Source organism: Ornithorhynchus anatinus, chromosome 10 (assembly GCF_004115215.2).
Source record: "Ornithorhynchus anatinus isolate Pmale09 chromosome 10, mOrnAna1.pri.v4, whole genome shotgun sequence".
Lineage (NCBI taxonomy): Eukaryota > Metazoa > Chordata > Mammalia > Monotremata > Ornithorhynchidae > Ornithorhynchus > Ornithorhynchus anatinus.
The window spans coordinates 52,731,439-52,746,146 of NC_041737.1; the positions used below are offsets into that span (position 1 = coordinate 52,731,439).

The 14,708-nt window shown below is 50.2% G+C and overlaps 1 protein-coding gene across 1 annotated transcript; it reads left to right on the forward strand.

The window, feature by feature from the left end:
- Positions 1-779: 779 nt before the first annotated feature.
- On the forward strand, positions 780-3,600 carry OSCAR (osteoclast associated Ig-like receptor). The gene is made up of 5 exons (XM_039913384.1): positions 780-814; positions 1,232-1,749; positions 2,157-2,438; positions 2,813-2,926; positions 3,389-3,600. Exons 1-5 carry the CDS (start codon positions 780-782, stop codon positions 3,496-3,498), a joined length of 1,059 nt encoding a protein of 352 aa, XP_039769318.1. The 3' UTR covers positions 3,499-3,600.
- Positions 3,601-14,708: the final 11,108 nt, after the last annotated feature.

The window sequence follows — 14,708 nt, forward strand, 5'->3', positions numbered from 1 at the left end:
CCTCGGTTACCTCATCTGTAAAATGGGGATGAGGACTGTGAGCTTCACGTGGGACAACCTGATGACCCTGTATCTACCCCAGCGCTTAGAACAGTGCTCTGCACATAGTAAGCACTTAACAAATACCAACATTATTATTATTATTAAGTGGCAGGGCGGGGATTAGAACCGAGATCTTTCTGACTCCCAGGCCTCTGGCTCTATCCATTAGACCACGCTGCTTCTCATCCTACCTCTCAGTCCAGCCTGCCTTCTGTGGAGACATTCATTCAGTCGTATTTATTGAGCGCTTACTGTGTACAGAACACTGTACTAAGCCCTTGGAGCGTACAATTCGGCAACGGATAGAGACAATCCCTGCCCAACAACGGGCTCACAGTCTAAAAGGGGGAGACAGTAAAACAAAACAAGTAGTTAGGCATCAGTACCATCAAGATAAATAGAATCATAGACATACACACCTCGTTAATAAAATAAATGCTGTGGAGAGGGGAAGGGGGTAAAGCAGAGGGAGGGAGTAGGGGGATGTGACAGCTCTCAGCTATTTCCAATCCCTGGTTGCCCCACAGAATTCCTCCTCCCCTCAGGGACCCACGCACCCAACCCCCAGCTTCCAGACCTAGGCGGCCAGAACTGTCCCAGCCTGGACAAAGGATATGCCTCCTTGTTTCCGATGGCTCATTTCCTGAGGGAGACGGAAGGGGAGGGAGGGGGGTGGTGGGCATCCAGACCCACTTTGATATCAGGTCTCTCCAGCTGCTGCCCCTGCCCAACCAACCATGCCTCTGACACTGCCCATCCTCCTCCTGAGCCTGTGTGAGTCTCCCCTCGTCCCACCTGGCTGTTACCTCTTCCTACTCTGCCGCGTCCTCCCCGGAAACCTGAGGGAGAATTTCGGAGTATATGCACGTTTTGGGGGTCGGAGTGGGGCAGGGAGTGGGCCCAGAGTTCAGATTTGGGGCAGGGACAAGGAGATGGGGAAGGGGTCTCTTGCAACTGTAATTTTATTGATTTGTATTGATGTCCGCTTCCCCCCCCCAGACTAAACTCAATGTGGGCAGGGAATGTCACTGTTTATTGTTATTACTTTCCCAAGCGTTTAGTAGAGTGCTCAGCGCACAGTAAGCGCTCAATAAATACGGTCGAATGAATGAATTTATCTTAATTCTGTTGCAGGGCCCAGAGGGGCTCCTTTGGCCGTCACTCCCCCGGGTGAGTAACGATTACCCAGCATTCTACCATTCCCTCCCCACGAACACCGCCCACACACACACGTTGGGCCTCCCGGCCCCAAATCTGGGACACGGACAGCTCCCCCTCACCCCATCCCCTGCCGAGCCTCAACCTCCAGTCCTCCTAAAGCCTCCGTCCCCTCCGCGGGGACCAGGCCCCCCAGCCCCCGGCCTCCAAACCCAGGAAGCTTCCCCTGTCCCCTGAGCCAACTCCTCTCCTCTCCAGTAGGTCTCTCCCCAAAGCCCTCCCTCTCAGCCTGGCCCGGCCCCGTGGTGGCCCCCGGGGGGAACGTGACCCTCCGGTGCCGGGGGATCCTCCGGGCCGGGAGATTTGCTCTATACAAGGCCGGGGCAGCTGAGCCGGTCAGGCTGCGGGAAGAGGCCGGCGACGGGGCGGAGTTCCTCTTCACTGGAGCCACCACGGTCCAGCAGGGAAGATACAGCTGCCGCTACCAGACCCAAGCGTCGCCTGGAGCCTGGTCCGAACCCAGCGACCCCCTGGTGATGCTTGTCACTGGTGAGGAAGGGGACGGGGAGGGGGAACCTCCCTGTGGGCAGGGAATGTGTCTACCAACTTTATTGTATTGTACTCTCCCAAGCACTTAGTACATTGCCCTTCATAATTATGGTACTTGTTAAGTGCTTACTTTGTACACTGTTCTAAGCACTGGGGTAGATACAAGCTAATGAGGTTGGACCCAGTCCCTGTCCCGCAGAGGGCTCACAATCTTCATCCCCATTTTCCAGATGAGGGAACTGAAGCCTAGAGAAGTGAAGTGACTTGCCCAAGGTCACCCAACAGACAAGTGGCAGAGCTGGGCCTAGAACCCCCGGCCTTCTGACTCCCAGGCCCGTGCTCTGTCCACAAGGCCAATCCGCTACACATTCCCTGCCCGCAGTAAGCTTCCACCTTCTTGCCCCTAGACAAGCTCCCTAAGCCCTCGCTGGTGGCACTGCCCGGCCCCGTCCTGACTCCGGGGACCAACGTGAGCCTACGCTGCCAGGGCCTGGTGGGGGGCATGAGCTTTGCCCTGTACCGGGTGGGCAGACCAGGACCCCTGCAGTACCTCGACTCGGCCTGGGCCTGGGCCGACTTTGCCCTGGGGGGGCCTGGCACCTCGGGCACCTACAGCTGCTATTATCACACGCCTGCCGCCCCTTACGTCCTGTCTGAGCGCAGCGACCCTCTGGTCATCAGCCTTGCAGGTGAGGGGTAACTCAATTCCCTTCCCGGGGCCCCCAACTTTTCAGCTGCTCGGCTCCCGCTCCCTTCAAAATCTCAGCCTTCTGGCTCCCTCCTCTTCGCCAGTCCTCCCTGCTTCCCCTCACGGACCCAAATGACCAGGGTCTCAGCCCCCAGCTCTCCAACTCCAGTCCCTGTTTCCATCTTGGCATCCGAATCTCCCCCTCCCTCTAGGCTTCTAAATGCCCTTTGTTTCCGTGGACCCATGTTCTCTGCCTCCTTCCTGCTGAAACTGGGGGCACCCGATCTGCTCTCTGTAGGGGTGGGGGTGGAGGAAAGGATCTTGGGGTGGGGAGAGAAGCATTTTGCTCCGGATCCAATCAGGGTGTTCCCGCAGAGCCTGCCTCCCTGGATTACACCCTGGGCAATACCATCCGGCTCGGATTGGCTGGGCTGGTCTTCATCGCCCTGGGGGGCCTGGTGTTTCTGGACTGGCTCAGTCGCAAAGCAGGTAACCCCAAACCTTTTAGACTTCTCCCTCCCCACCCCCTTTGTAGGGTATTTGTTAAACATTTAATACGGCCAGGCACTGCACTAATCAGATTGGACACTGTCCCTGTTCCACGTGGGGTTCACAGTCTTAATCCCCATTTTACAGACGAGGGAACTGAGACAGAGAGAAGTTAAATGACTTGCTCGAGGTCATACAGCAGACAAGTGGTGGAGCTGGGATTAGAACTCGGGTCCTCTGACTCCCAGGCCCGTTCCCTTTCCATTAGCCTGTCTACTTCCCCTTCCCCCATTCTACCCTCTCAGAGAGCACGACTCCTTCCCATAATCTGGGACATCAGGGGGTTTCTGCCACAGCCGGACTGGATTTGGGGGGAGATAATGGTTCGTCGTCCCCCTATTTTTTTTAGAGGGAGGTCCTTGGGACGCCTCTTGCATCCTTCAATTGTGTCTCTACCTTCAGAGTCAGAGCTGTCATGGAAGCCAGGCACAGGTCAAACTTCTCTTCCCTCCGGGAGCCGGGATGGAGGGGAAGCGTGGTATTCCCTGTGGGAGAATAGAAGATCGAGCTAGCATCTGCTGGGCCAGACCCCGCTCCGCCAGACCACCGGAACCCAGGAGAATTCCCCTTCCTGCTTGCACTGAAAATAAAACACTGATTCATTGCCAGCCACATTGAGGAGTACGTGTGTGTGTGTGTGAGAGAGAGATCTCTGTGTCATGGGGGGAGAGAGAAGGATTTGTTAGAAAACTGTGAGGGATTTTGGTGCAGGAGGCAGCAGAGAGAACTGCCCTGGAATCCATGAGGAAGAGGTATACAGGACGTCAGTAGGGGCCCAATCAATCAATCAATCAATTAATCAATAGTATTCATGGAACAGCATGGCAGAGTGGATAGAGCATTGACCTGGGAGTCAGAGGTTATAGGTTCTAATCCCAGTTCTGCCACTTGTCTGCTGGGTGACCTTGGGCAAGTCACTTCACTTCTCCGGGCCTCAGTTCCCTCATCTGTAAAATGGGGATCGAGACTGTGAGCCCCATGTGGGACAGGGACTGAGTCCAACCCGATTTGCTTGTATCCTCCCCAGCGCTTAGTACAGTGCCTGGCACATAGTAAGCACCTAAAAAATGCCACAATTGTTATTATCGGTATTGAAAACTTCCCATGGGGAGAGTACTGTGCAAAGCACTTGGGAGAGGGCATTACAAAAGTGTTGGTAGATACGTTCCCTAAAAACCACAAGCTTACAGTCTAGAGGATGAGTTTAGTCTGGAAGTACTGGGCCTGTTAGGATTCAATTCAATCGTATTTGAGCGCTTACTGTGTGCAGAGTGCTGTACTAAGCCCTTGACTGTACTAAGGATGACACCTGTGTGATAACTGATTCTCTAGTGAGAGTCCTGGAACAGTGGGGGATGGCCAGGAATCCTGACATCCATCTTCTCATCTAGCAAGGTTATTCTGACAGTCCCAAGCCAGGAGGAGGGTCCCGGGACAAAGCTGTATGGGGGCCACGGAAATCCCATCACTACAAGAGTTTAGTACAGTGCTTTGCACACAGTAAGTGCTCAATAAATATGATTGAATGAAAGAATATTCTCTGATTTCCTGTAACCCAACACTCTGGGTTGACTTCCCCAACCTCTGTGGATGGGGCCAGGTGATTCTCCTGATTTTTGACCAGCATAGGATAGGACCCAGGGGAATACGAGACATAGATGAGGGGGGAAGCTCCCTTGAAGTGATATCACCTACCCCCATTCTCCCATCCACCCTTTTCAGCACACGCACCTTCTCCTCCGCCTGTTCCAGAGCTGCTGTTTCATCTCTTCCCCGCTGTGTCTGTTTATTACTATATTGTACTCTCCCAAGAACTTAGTACAGTTCTTTGCCCACACTATGTGCTCAGTAAATATGACTGAATGACTTCAAGAAGAGTCTCCCAGAGGCCTGGGAGAAGGAGTAAGGGAAACTGAGGGAGCTGTCTGGGCAGGAGAGCTAGGGAAGGAGGTTGAAGCGGGGTCTCAACTCTAGTCTGGCTCCTTCAGGCGGGTGGAGAAGTGTGGGGGGGAATCTCTCTACTCCTCCATTCTTGTCGTGCTGGAGGGTTTGGGGTTGTACTTCACTGTGGCTTTGTACGGATGATGCTTCCCTCCCTCCTTTTCCATCACCCACTTCAGCTTACCACACAACAGCTGCTCGGCCTCCTGCTCTCATCTGTTCTCTTCAAACGAACCACCCGGTGATGCTGTGCGGCTTCAGCGGTGACGGGGTGACTGAGGCCTGGGGATCAGGCCTGCGGGCTGACGGTTAGGCTAGTCCAGTAAGCAGTTTGAAGGAGTCGGATGGGGCACCTGGGTTGAAGGGTGGCACTGAAAAGGCCCTACAGACCAAGTTCAGTTAGGTCTACGCCTGAAGCCAGACGGCCTGACACACGCTCTGTCCTCCTCCGCCGCCGCCCCCGGCTTCCTTCATTCTGCTTTCTTCTTTTCCTCCATATTTTCCCCCTCCTCATCCCCTCCTCTCCTCTCCCCTGACCCTGACACTGACCCTGACCCATTTCCAAGTCTCCCAGACGCCCTTGCGCGCCTCGTCCGGCAGAGCGAAACGGTTGGGCAGACCCGGCGCAGGGCGCTAGGTGGCGCTCGAGGCCCGGTATGTGAGCGCCCCTCCACCGGGAAAATCTGCCCAGCATCTGATGACGTCACGGAGTTCCGCGCTTCCTGATTGGTCGACCTCGAGAGGTGGAGGGAGAAGAGGGGGACTCCTCTGGGGGCCTGAGGTCCTTTCTCCCGCCTCCCCCAGATCGGGGTGACCTGATGGCCCGGTCAGCGGGGAAAGGGAATTGGCTCTTTCCCCTGCTGCAATAAGCCCGAGGACGGGGACCGTTAGACACAAAACCCTAGCTGAAGATCAATTTTTTTTAATGCCATTCCATTCATTCAATTCATTCATCCAATCGTACTTACTGAGCAGGAATGTGCCTGCTTGTTGTTAGATTGCACTCTCCCAAGCGCTTAGTAGAGTGCTGTGCACACAGTAAACACACACACACAATACGATTGAATGAATGAATGAGCGCTTACTATGTACAGAGCACTGTACTAAAGTTTGGGAAAGTACAGCACAGCAAAACACAGTGACATTCCCTGCCCACAACGAGCTTACAGTCTAGAGTTGAGGGGGCGAGACAGACAGCAATACAAATAAATAAAATGACAGCTATGTACTTAAGTGCTGTGAAGCTGGGAGGGGGGAAGAGCAAAAAGAGCAAGTCAGGGTGATGCAGAAGGGAGTGGGAGATGAGGAAAAGTGGGGGCTAGTCTGGGAAGGTCTCTTGGAGGAGATGGGTCTCCAATAAGGCCTTGAAGGTGGGGCGGCGGTAACTGTCTGGCGGAATTGAGGAGGGAGGGCGTTCCAGGCCAGGGGCAGGACGTGGGTGAGGGGTCGAGGGAGAGACAGGCGAGGTGGAGGCTCGGTGAGAAGGTTAGCGCTAGAGAAGCAAAGTGTGTGGGCTGGGTTGCAGAAGGAGAAAAGCGAGGTGAGGTAGGAGGGGGCAAGGTGATGGAGTGTTTTAAGCAATTACTATGTTCCAGGTACTGTACTAAGCGCTGGGGTAGATGCAAGCTAATCAGATCGGACAGAGTCCATGTGCCACATGGGACTCACAGACTTAATCCCCATTTTATAGATGAGGTAACTGAGGCATGGAACAGTGAAGTGACTTGTCCAAGGTCGCACAGGAGACAAGTGGTGGAGCACTGTACTTCTGACTCCCAGGCCTGGGCTCTAACCACCAGTCAACGCTGCTTCCCACAAAGGAGAGAGAAACCCATTGCCTTTATCCCTGCCTCATTTCATTTCACCTTTCAGCCTGATTTCCCTTAGCCTTGTCATTGTCACCGGGTTTCCTTCCATCCCTCTGGCCAATTTCCTTTAGATCCCAGTTATGCGATATTGTCAGGAAGAAGAGCCATACTGAAGTCCTGGTAGATATATCTACCACATCCTGCTCGCCTCCACTGCCTGTCACTCATCCATAGAAGGAAATTACATCGGTTTGGCTCAATTTTTCCTCTTCACAAAGCCATGTTGTCGGTTTCCTAGTATTTTATGTTCCTCCGGGTGGTAGCAAATTGATTGTGGGATGATTTATTCTAAGCACCAATGTTAAGCTAGTTAGTCCATAATTATAAGCTCTGTCCTTTTCACCCCTTTTAAAGATAACTCACCATTTGCCCTTTCCAGTCACCAGAGGCGTTTCTGGTTCTCTGTGATTTCTCAAAAATGACAGCTACTGGCTCAGGTTGTGAGGATGCAGGGGATCCAGCCTTGTTTGTTGAAATACATCCATTTTTTTTTTAAACACTCCATTTCTTTCTCTCTCTTGTAGATCAGTTTTCTGACCTTCCATCTCAAGGCAGGGGAGTGTGAGTGGTCAGGGCAGTGGGCTCACACCGGTCAAGTTGCTGCATTTGATCTTTTTTGGTAGAGGCAGAAGTGCAAAAAAGAAAATTAAAAGGCTTCAGCCGTTTCCTCTGATCTATTATCTGCCTCTCCGCACTATCTATCAGACAGTGACATTTCTCTGGTCTTCTTCTTTTCCCAAACATAATTGAATTTTTTTTTGTTATCTTTTCTATCTCTCGCTACTTATATCTCTTGTCCAACTTTAGCTGTTCTATCTTGCCTGTTCATAGTTGTGCTGTGCCTTTTTATTCCTCTTTCGTGGCCTAACAAGTTTCAGTAACTTTCCCACTAGCCTTTTGGAAGTCTGTAATTTGAAAATCTAACCAACTTGACCCCCCTTCTTTGATCCTTGATCTTTTTCTGGGCCTCGTAGATTTGTGCCTGGGCCTGCAGGGTTGACTTTCAAAAGAGTAGCGTGGCCTATGAGTCAGGGGTACCGGGGTTCTAATCCCAGCTCTGCCACTTGTCTGCTGTGTGATCTTGGATGAGTCACTTAACTTTCTGTGCCTCAGTTAATTCATTTGTTAAATGGGAATTAAGACTGTGAGCCCCATGTGGGACATGGGCTGTGACTAACCTGATTAGCTTATATCTACCCCAGGATTTAGTACAGTGCCTGGTGCATAGTAAATGCTTAACAAATACCATATAAAAAAAGAGAGCGCAGTCTGTTTTCTTTAGTCTTTTTTGCCTCAGATTTTCTTTTCTTTGGATCCCTCCCATAAGGATCCTGAAATCTGCTCCCTTGAAATTCATTCTCTTACCTTGGTCACATCTCTCCACCTTGTCTTCAGCACCTTAAATTTTATCATCTTGTGATTGCTTCCACCAAAGTGTCTATCTAACTTCCCTGGGAGTAAAAATCAAGGAAAGAAGAGATTCCTCTACTTCGTGTTACCAAAAAATTGTCCCCCATATCCTCAGAGCATGTGTCACTCTTCTCGACGGACAGAGAAACGCAATTTTCATTTTTACCTAATGGGGTTGGAAAAGGCTTTGTGAAATCCCATCTTCTCCAGGAAGACTTCCTGATTAATTTCTAAACTCTCCAAGTTATCTACCCCAATATTCTGCATTATTTAATCACCACCTCTTTTCTCAAGGCAATTATGTCCATATCTTGTGTTTACCCCAGTAGTTAGCACGGTGCTTGTCAGGCTAGTAGTAACATGACCTAGTTGATCTTGCCTCTGCTAACGATTTGCTGGGTGATCTTGGGCAAATCACTTCACTTCTCTGTGCCTCAGTTTCCTCTACTATATAATGGGGATTAAATACCTGTTCTCCTTCCTATTTAGATTGTGAGCCCAGTGTGGGACAGAGACAAGCACATTAATTGCTTGGCACATAGTAAGCACTTACAAATACCATAGTAATAATATTAACCATCATAATAGTACATGCTTAATAAATACCATTATTATTATCTTACCTATCTTATTCTTTAAGCACTAACTCATCTATATACTACATTTCCCCACTATCGGGTAAGGATTGTCTCTATCTGTTGCCAAATTGTATTTTCCAAGGTGCTTGGTACAGTCCTCTGCACACAGTAAGCGCTCAATAAATACGATTGAATGAATGAATTTTCCCTCTTTCGCTTGTCAACCAATCCATCAGTGGTATTTATTTCGTGCATACTGTGTGCAGAGCACTGTACTAAGCGCTTGGGAGAATATGTTAGAACAGAGTTGGTAGTTGGCAGAGTTCCCTGCCCACAAGGATCTTATAGTCTAGCGGGTGAGACAGATATTACAACAAATTGCGGTCAGGTAGGTAAATACTGTGGGGCTGAGGTGGGGTGAATATCAGGTGTCCGAAGGTTACAGATCCATCAGCCCAGTATTCAGCTGTTCCTCTGCAACCCCAGCTCCTCTTCAACATAAATAAAATAAAAATCTTTGTCTGTGAGGTCTCAATAGTCCTCTGTCTCCTCTCCTCTTGCTCTGCTCCATCTCCCTCCTGCTCAGCTCTGCCCTCTGGGTGAGGCGCACACCCTGGTGGAAAAAGCATGAGCCTGGGGGTCAGAAGGTCATGGGTTCTAATCCCGGCCGTGCCACTTGTCTGCTGTGTGACCTTGGGCAAGTCACTTCACTTCTCTAGTTACCTCATCTGGAAAATGGGGATTGAGACTGTGAGTTCCACATGGGACAGAAATTGTGTCCAACTTGATTTGGCTGTATCCACCCCAGCACTTAGTACAGTGCCTGGCACATAGTAAGCACTTAACAAATATCCTGATCATTATAATAATAATAATAATAATGGTGGTATTTGTTAGGCACTTACTATGTGCAAAGCACTGTACTAAGCGCTGGGGGAATCAAGGTGACCAGGTTGTCCCACGTGGGGCTCACAGTTTTAATCCCCATTTTCCAGATGAGGTCACTGAGGGCCAGAGAAGTGAAGTGACTTGCCCAAAATCACACAGCTGGCAAGCGGCGGAGCCAGGATTAGAACCCACAACCTCTGACTCCCAAGCCCGGGCTCTTCCCACTGAGTCACGTTGCTTCTCGTAATTATTAAAGCACCCAATGGTCCTCTGTCTCCAGCAGATAGGAGAGTGAGGGTCCTGGGTAGGGAGGAACGTTGGTACCCCAGGATGTGGGTACCAGCTTCCTCTGTGCCTGTTGCAAACTCTGGTTCCACTGTTACTTATCTGAAACTTTCTCAGAAGGAACCATCTGATGTCCTCTCATCATCCACATCACGTGGGTCAAAAGCCTTGGGGGAAGTAGCAACTCCTTCCTCCTCAACAACGGGGACCCACGGCTCTCCAGCTTCCCAGAAAGGCCTAATCTGAGGGGAGGGCCTGACAATGCAGCAGGAAGGAGGGCGGTCAGATCACAGAGGAGACTTCCCGACAGGGCAGAGGGGGGATAACCAGAAGCCTCCTTTTCCCTGAAGATTTCCTAGGAGAGGTGCCATGGGTCCAAGGCTGTGGTTGGGGCTTTCTCGCTCAAAGGCCACTGTAGAGGGAAGAAGACTGAGGCCCAGTGGGTAGAGGGCCCAGTATAGTGCTCTGGTCCCCGGCTCCCAGAGCGTCCTCAAGCGCCTCCCCTCCAGAACCCAGGTGTCCGCCACCTCCAGCCTCGTTCCCCTCTCTTGCTGCATCATCCCTTATCTTGGCCCTCTTCCTGCCGCACTCGATGTATTCTTCCGTTCATTTAGTCATTCTTTCGATCGTGTTTATTGAGTGCTTACTGTGGGCAGAGCCCTGTACTAAGCACTGTGGGAGAGTACAATACAACAATAAAAAGACACATTCCTGCCCACAATGAGCTTAGAGTCTAGAGGTGGGGAGACAGACATTAATATATATAAATAAATTACAGATATGGACCTAAGTGCTGTGGGGTTGGGAGAGGGGAAGAACCAAGGGAGCAAGTCAGGATGACGGAGAAGGGAGTAGAAGAGGAAAGGGGGGGGCTCAGTCAGGGAAGGTCTGTTGAAGGAGACATGACTTCAGTAAGGCTTTGAAGGAGAGGAGAGTCATTGTCTGTTGGATTTGAGGAGGGGGACCCTGCACTGATGCCTCAGGAACCCAAAGAACCAGAGGGCCCCTACCCTGCCTCCCTGAACCCCAGCTTTGATTATAGCACTTGTGTATATATATACATATTTATTATTCTATTAATTTTATTAATGATGTATATATATCTATAATTCTACTTATTTATATTGCTGCTACTGATGCCTGTCTACTTGTTTTGCTTTGTTTTGTTGTCTGTCTCCCCCCTTCTAGACCGTGAGCTCATTGCTGTGTAGGGATTGTCTCTATTTGTTGCCGGATTGTACTTTCCAAGTGCTCAGTACAGTGCTCTGCACACAGTAAGGGCTCAATAAATACGATTCAATGAATGAATGAATGAAAGCCGAGTTCTTAGTACAGTGCTCTGCACACAGGAAGTGCTCAATAAATAGCATCGATTGATCTTTCAGTGAAGTCGGTGGTGACATCATTGGAGGGCCTGTATCAAGTCTTCCACCGCCTCAGTCGTTGTGGAGGACTTCCTGGAAGAGGTGGGCAGGGAGGCAGGTGCTCAGGGAACAGTTGAGGGGAGAGGCAGGTGAAGTGAGTCATCAGAAGGAGCAGAGGGAGAGGCTTCCGGGGGGAGGAAAGGGTCCTGGAGCCGGGAGTGGGAGCTGGATTACAGAACTGGGAACTGAACTTGGACCCAGAGCCGGAAGAAGGAAGTGGAGAGGGCAGGGCTGGTTGGCGGAGGGGAGAATTGGAAAAGCAGTATGGCCTACTGAAAAGATCCTGGGCCTGGGAGTCAGAGGATCTAGGTTCTAATCCTGGCTCCACCACTTGCCTGCTGTGGGAGCTTGGGCAAGTTGCTTCACTTCTCTGGACCTCAGTTCCTTTAGGTGTAAAATGGGGATTAAGACTGTGAGCTCGACAAGGGATATGGACTGTATCCAGATTAGCTTCTATCTGTTATCTCAGATACCTCATCTGTGAAATGGAGATTGAGACTGTGAGCCCCTCATAGGACAGCGACTGTGTCCAACCCGATTTGCATAAATCTACCCCAGTGCTTTGCACAGTGCCTGGGACATAGTAAGCACTTAACAAATACCCCAATTATTATTTTTACCCCACAGCGCTTAGTACAGTGCCTGGCACATAATAAGCACTCACAAATGCCATTAAAAAATTAAAAAAGGAGGAATCCTGACCAATAATAACAATGGTGGTATTTGTTAAGTGCTTACTATGTGCCAAGCACTGTATTTTGCACTGAGGTAGATCCAAGATAATCAGGTTGGACACAGTCCCCGTCCTTTATCAGTAGAAGAAGCTCTGAGTTCTGACAGTTTCTCAGTGTGAGGGGGCTCTAAAGGAGTCCTGAGGGGAGCAGATTGGGGGTCCCGGCTGGGAGAGCTGCCTGCTTCAACCAGCACTGAAAGGGTTCCACAACAGTGGAAACGCAGGGGACTCCCTAAGGTCAAAGTTCACTTCATTCTCCCCCCACCCCCCAATCCAGAAGGGTGTGTCCCCCTCTTAATAACTGGCATTTTGTTAAGCACTTACTATGTGCCAGCCACTGGACTGAGGGCTGGGGTGGAGACTGAGCTTCCCCTTTTCCCTCTGTTCCCTCTGCTGCCTCTCTGTCCCCCCTTCACCTCCCCTCAGCTAAGCCTCCTTTCCCCCCTTTCCCTCTGCTCCTCCCCCTCTCCCTTCCCTTCCCCTCAGCACTGTGCTCATTTGTATATATTTTTATTACCCTATTTATTTTGTTAATGAGGTGTACATCCCCTTGATTCTATTTATTGCTTTGCTTTTATCTGTCTGTCTCCCCGGATTAAACTGTAAACCCATCAGTGGGCAGGGATTGTCTCTATCTGTTGCCAAATTGTACATTCCAAGCGCTTAGTACAGAGCTCTGCACATAATAAGTGCTCAATAAATACTATCGAATGAATGAATACAAGCAAATCAGGTTGGGCAGAGTCCCTGTCCCATCTGGGGCTCACAGTCTCAATCCCCATTTTACATTCTAGCGGCTGGAAAGAACCCGCACTTGGGAGTCAGAGGTCGTGGGTTCGAATCCCCACTCTACCACTTGTCAGCTGTGTGACTTTGGGCAAGTCACTTCACATCTCTGGGCTTCAGCAACCTCATCTGTAAAATAAGGACTAAGACTGTGAGTCCCACGTGGGACAACCTGATTACCTTGCATCTATCCCAGCGCTTAGAACGGTGCTTTGGCACATAGTAAATGCTTAACAAATACCATCACTATTATTAAGTACTTAGTACAGTGCTCTGCACACAGTAAGTGCTCAATCAATACGGCCGATCGAATGACTCCTGGAAACTGTAGACCCTCCTTTTGAAGGGTCCATTCCCTCCCCCAGTCCCCAGTAACCACTCCTAGGGCACCACCATCTCCCCTACTATCCAGGACACCCCAGTCCACGCCCAGAGAACGCCAGAGGAAGCAGCTGCAGGGGGAGTCTAGTACAAGGAGCAGTGGCCTGGAAGATGGAAAACCTGAGTTCTAATCCTGCCACTGGTCTGCTCGGTGGCCTTGGGCTTGTGTGGCCCTTTCCTGCTCTGTCCTTCAGTTTTCTCATCTGTAAAATGGGATCTGTAAAATGCAATAAGGCTGGCCTCCCCCTTCCAGAGCTTTTACAAAGACTAATGAAATAAGCATTTAAGAGCAGCAGGGAGCAGTGTGGCCTGGTGGAAAGAACCTGGGCCTGGGAGTCAGAAGACCAGGATTCCAATCCCTGCTCTTCCTCTTGTCTGCTGTGTGACCTTGAGCAAGTCATTTCACTTCTCTGTGCCTCAGTTACCTCATCTGTAAAATGGGGATTAAATTCTCCTTTTGATTTAGACTGTCAGTCCCATACACAACAGGGACTTTGTCCCCACTCCCCATGTCAGTCCATACTTCCCTCCTCTGCCCGGATCATTTTTCTACAGAAATCTTTAGTCCATGTTTCCCAACTCCTCAATAACTTCCTGTGGTTGCCCATCCACCTCCGCATCAGAGACTCCAAACCATCAGCTTTAAAGTATTCAATCGCCTTTCCCCCTCCCACCTTTCCTCACTGCTTTTCTACTATAACTCAGCCCACACACTTCGTTCCTCTAATGCAGATCTACCCACTGTACCTCAATCTCGTCTATCTTGCCGCCGACCTCTTACCCACGTCCTGCCTCTGACCTGGAACACCCTCCCCCTTCATATCTGTCAGACGATCACTCTCCCCACCTTCAAAACCTTATTAAAAACATATCTCCTCCAGGAGACCTTTCCTGACTAAACCCTCATTTCCTCGTCTTCCACGCCCTTCTGCACCACCCTGGCACTTGGATTTGCACTCTTATTCACCCCCACCTCAACCCCATAGGATGTATGTACAACTCCGTAATTTATTTATAGATTTATTTATATATATTACTGTCTCTGTCCCCCTTTAAACTGTAAGCTCATTACGGACAGAGAGTGTGTCTACCGATTCTGTTATATCGTACTTTTCCAAGGGCTTGGTATGGTGCTCTGCACACTGGAAGCGCTCAAAAAATACAATTGATCGACCGATTGTCCAACCCGACTATCATGTATCCCCCTCAGCTCTTAGCACAATTCCTGGCACGTAGTAAGTTCTTAACAAATACCATTTAAAAAAAAAAAACATGGCAAGTGCTCTCCGTCCCTTGGAGTGGAAGAGAAGCAGATGACACAACCAACTGCTCAAGGGCGATGGGAGACGTTACGTAAGAAGGGAGGAAGAGAAGACTTGGAAAGCCGAAGGCGCTGACTCCTGAACCAGAACCAGAAAACTTTTTGGA

Coding starts and splice junctions, on each gene's coding strand:
- OSCAR (XM_039913384.1), top strand. CDS start 780: ATGCCTCTGACACTGCCCATCCTCCTCCTGAGCCT. Junction 815..1,231: donor CCCATCCTCCTCCTGAGCCT/GTGTGAGTCTCC, acceptor ACGATTACCCAG/CATTCTACCATTCCCTCCCC. Junction 1,750..2,156: donor CCTGGTGATGCTTGTCACTG/GTGAGGAAGGGG, acceptor TCTTGCCCCTAG/ACAAGCTCCCTAAGCCCTCG.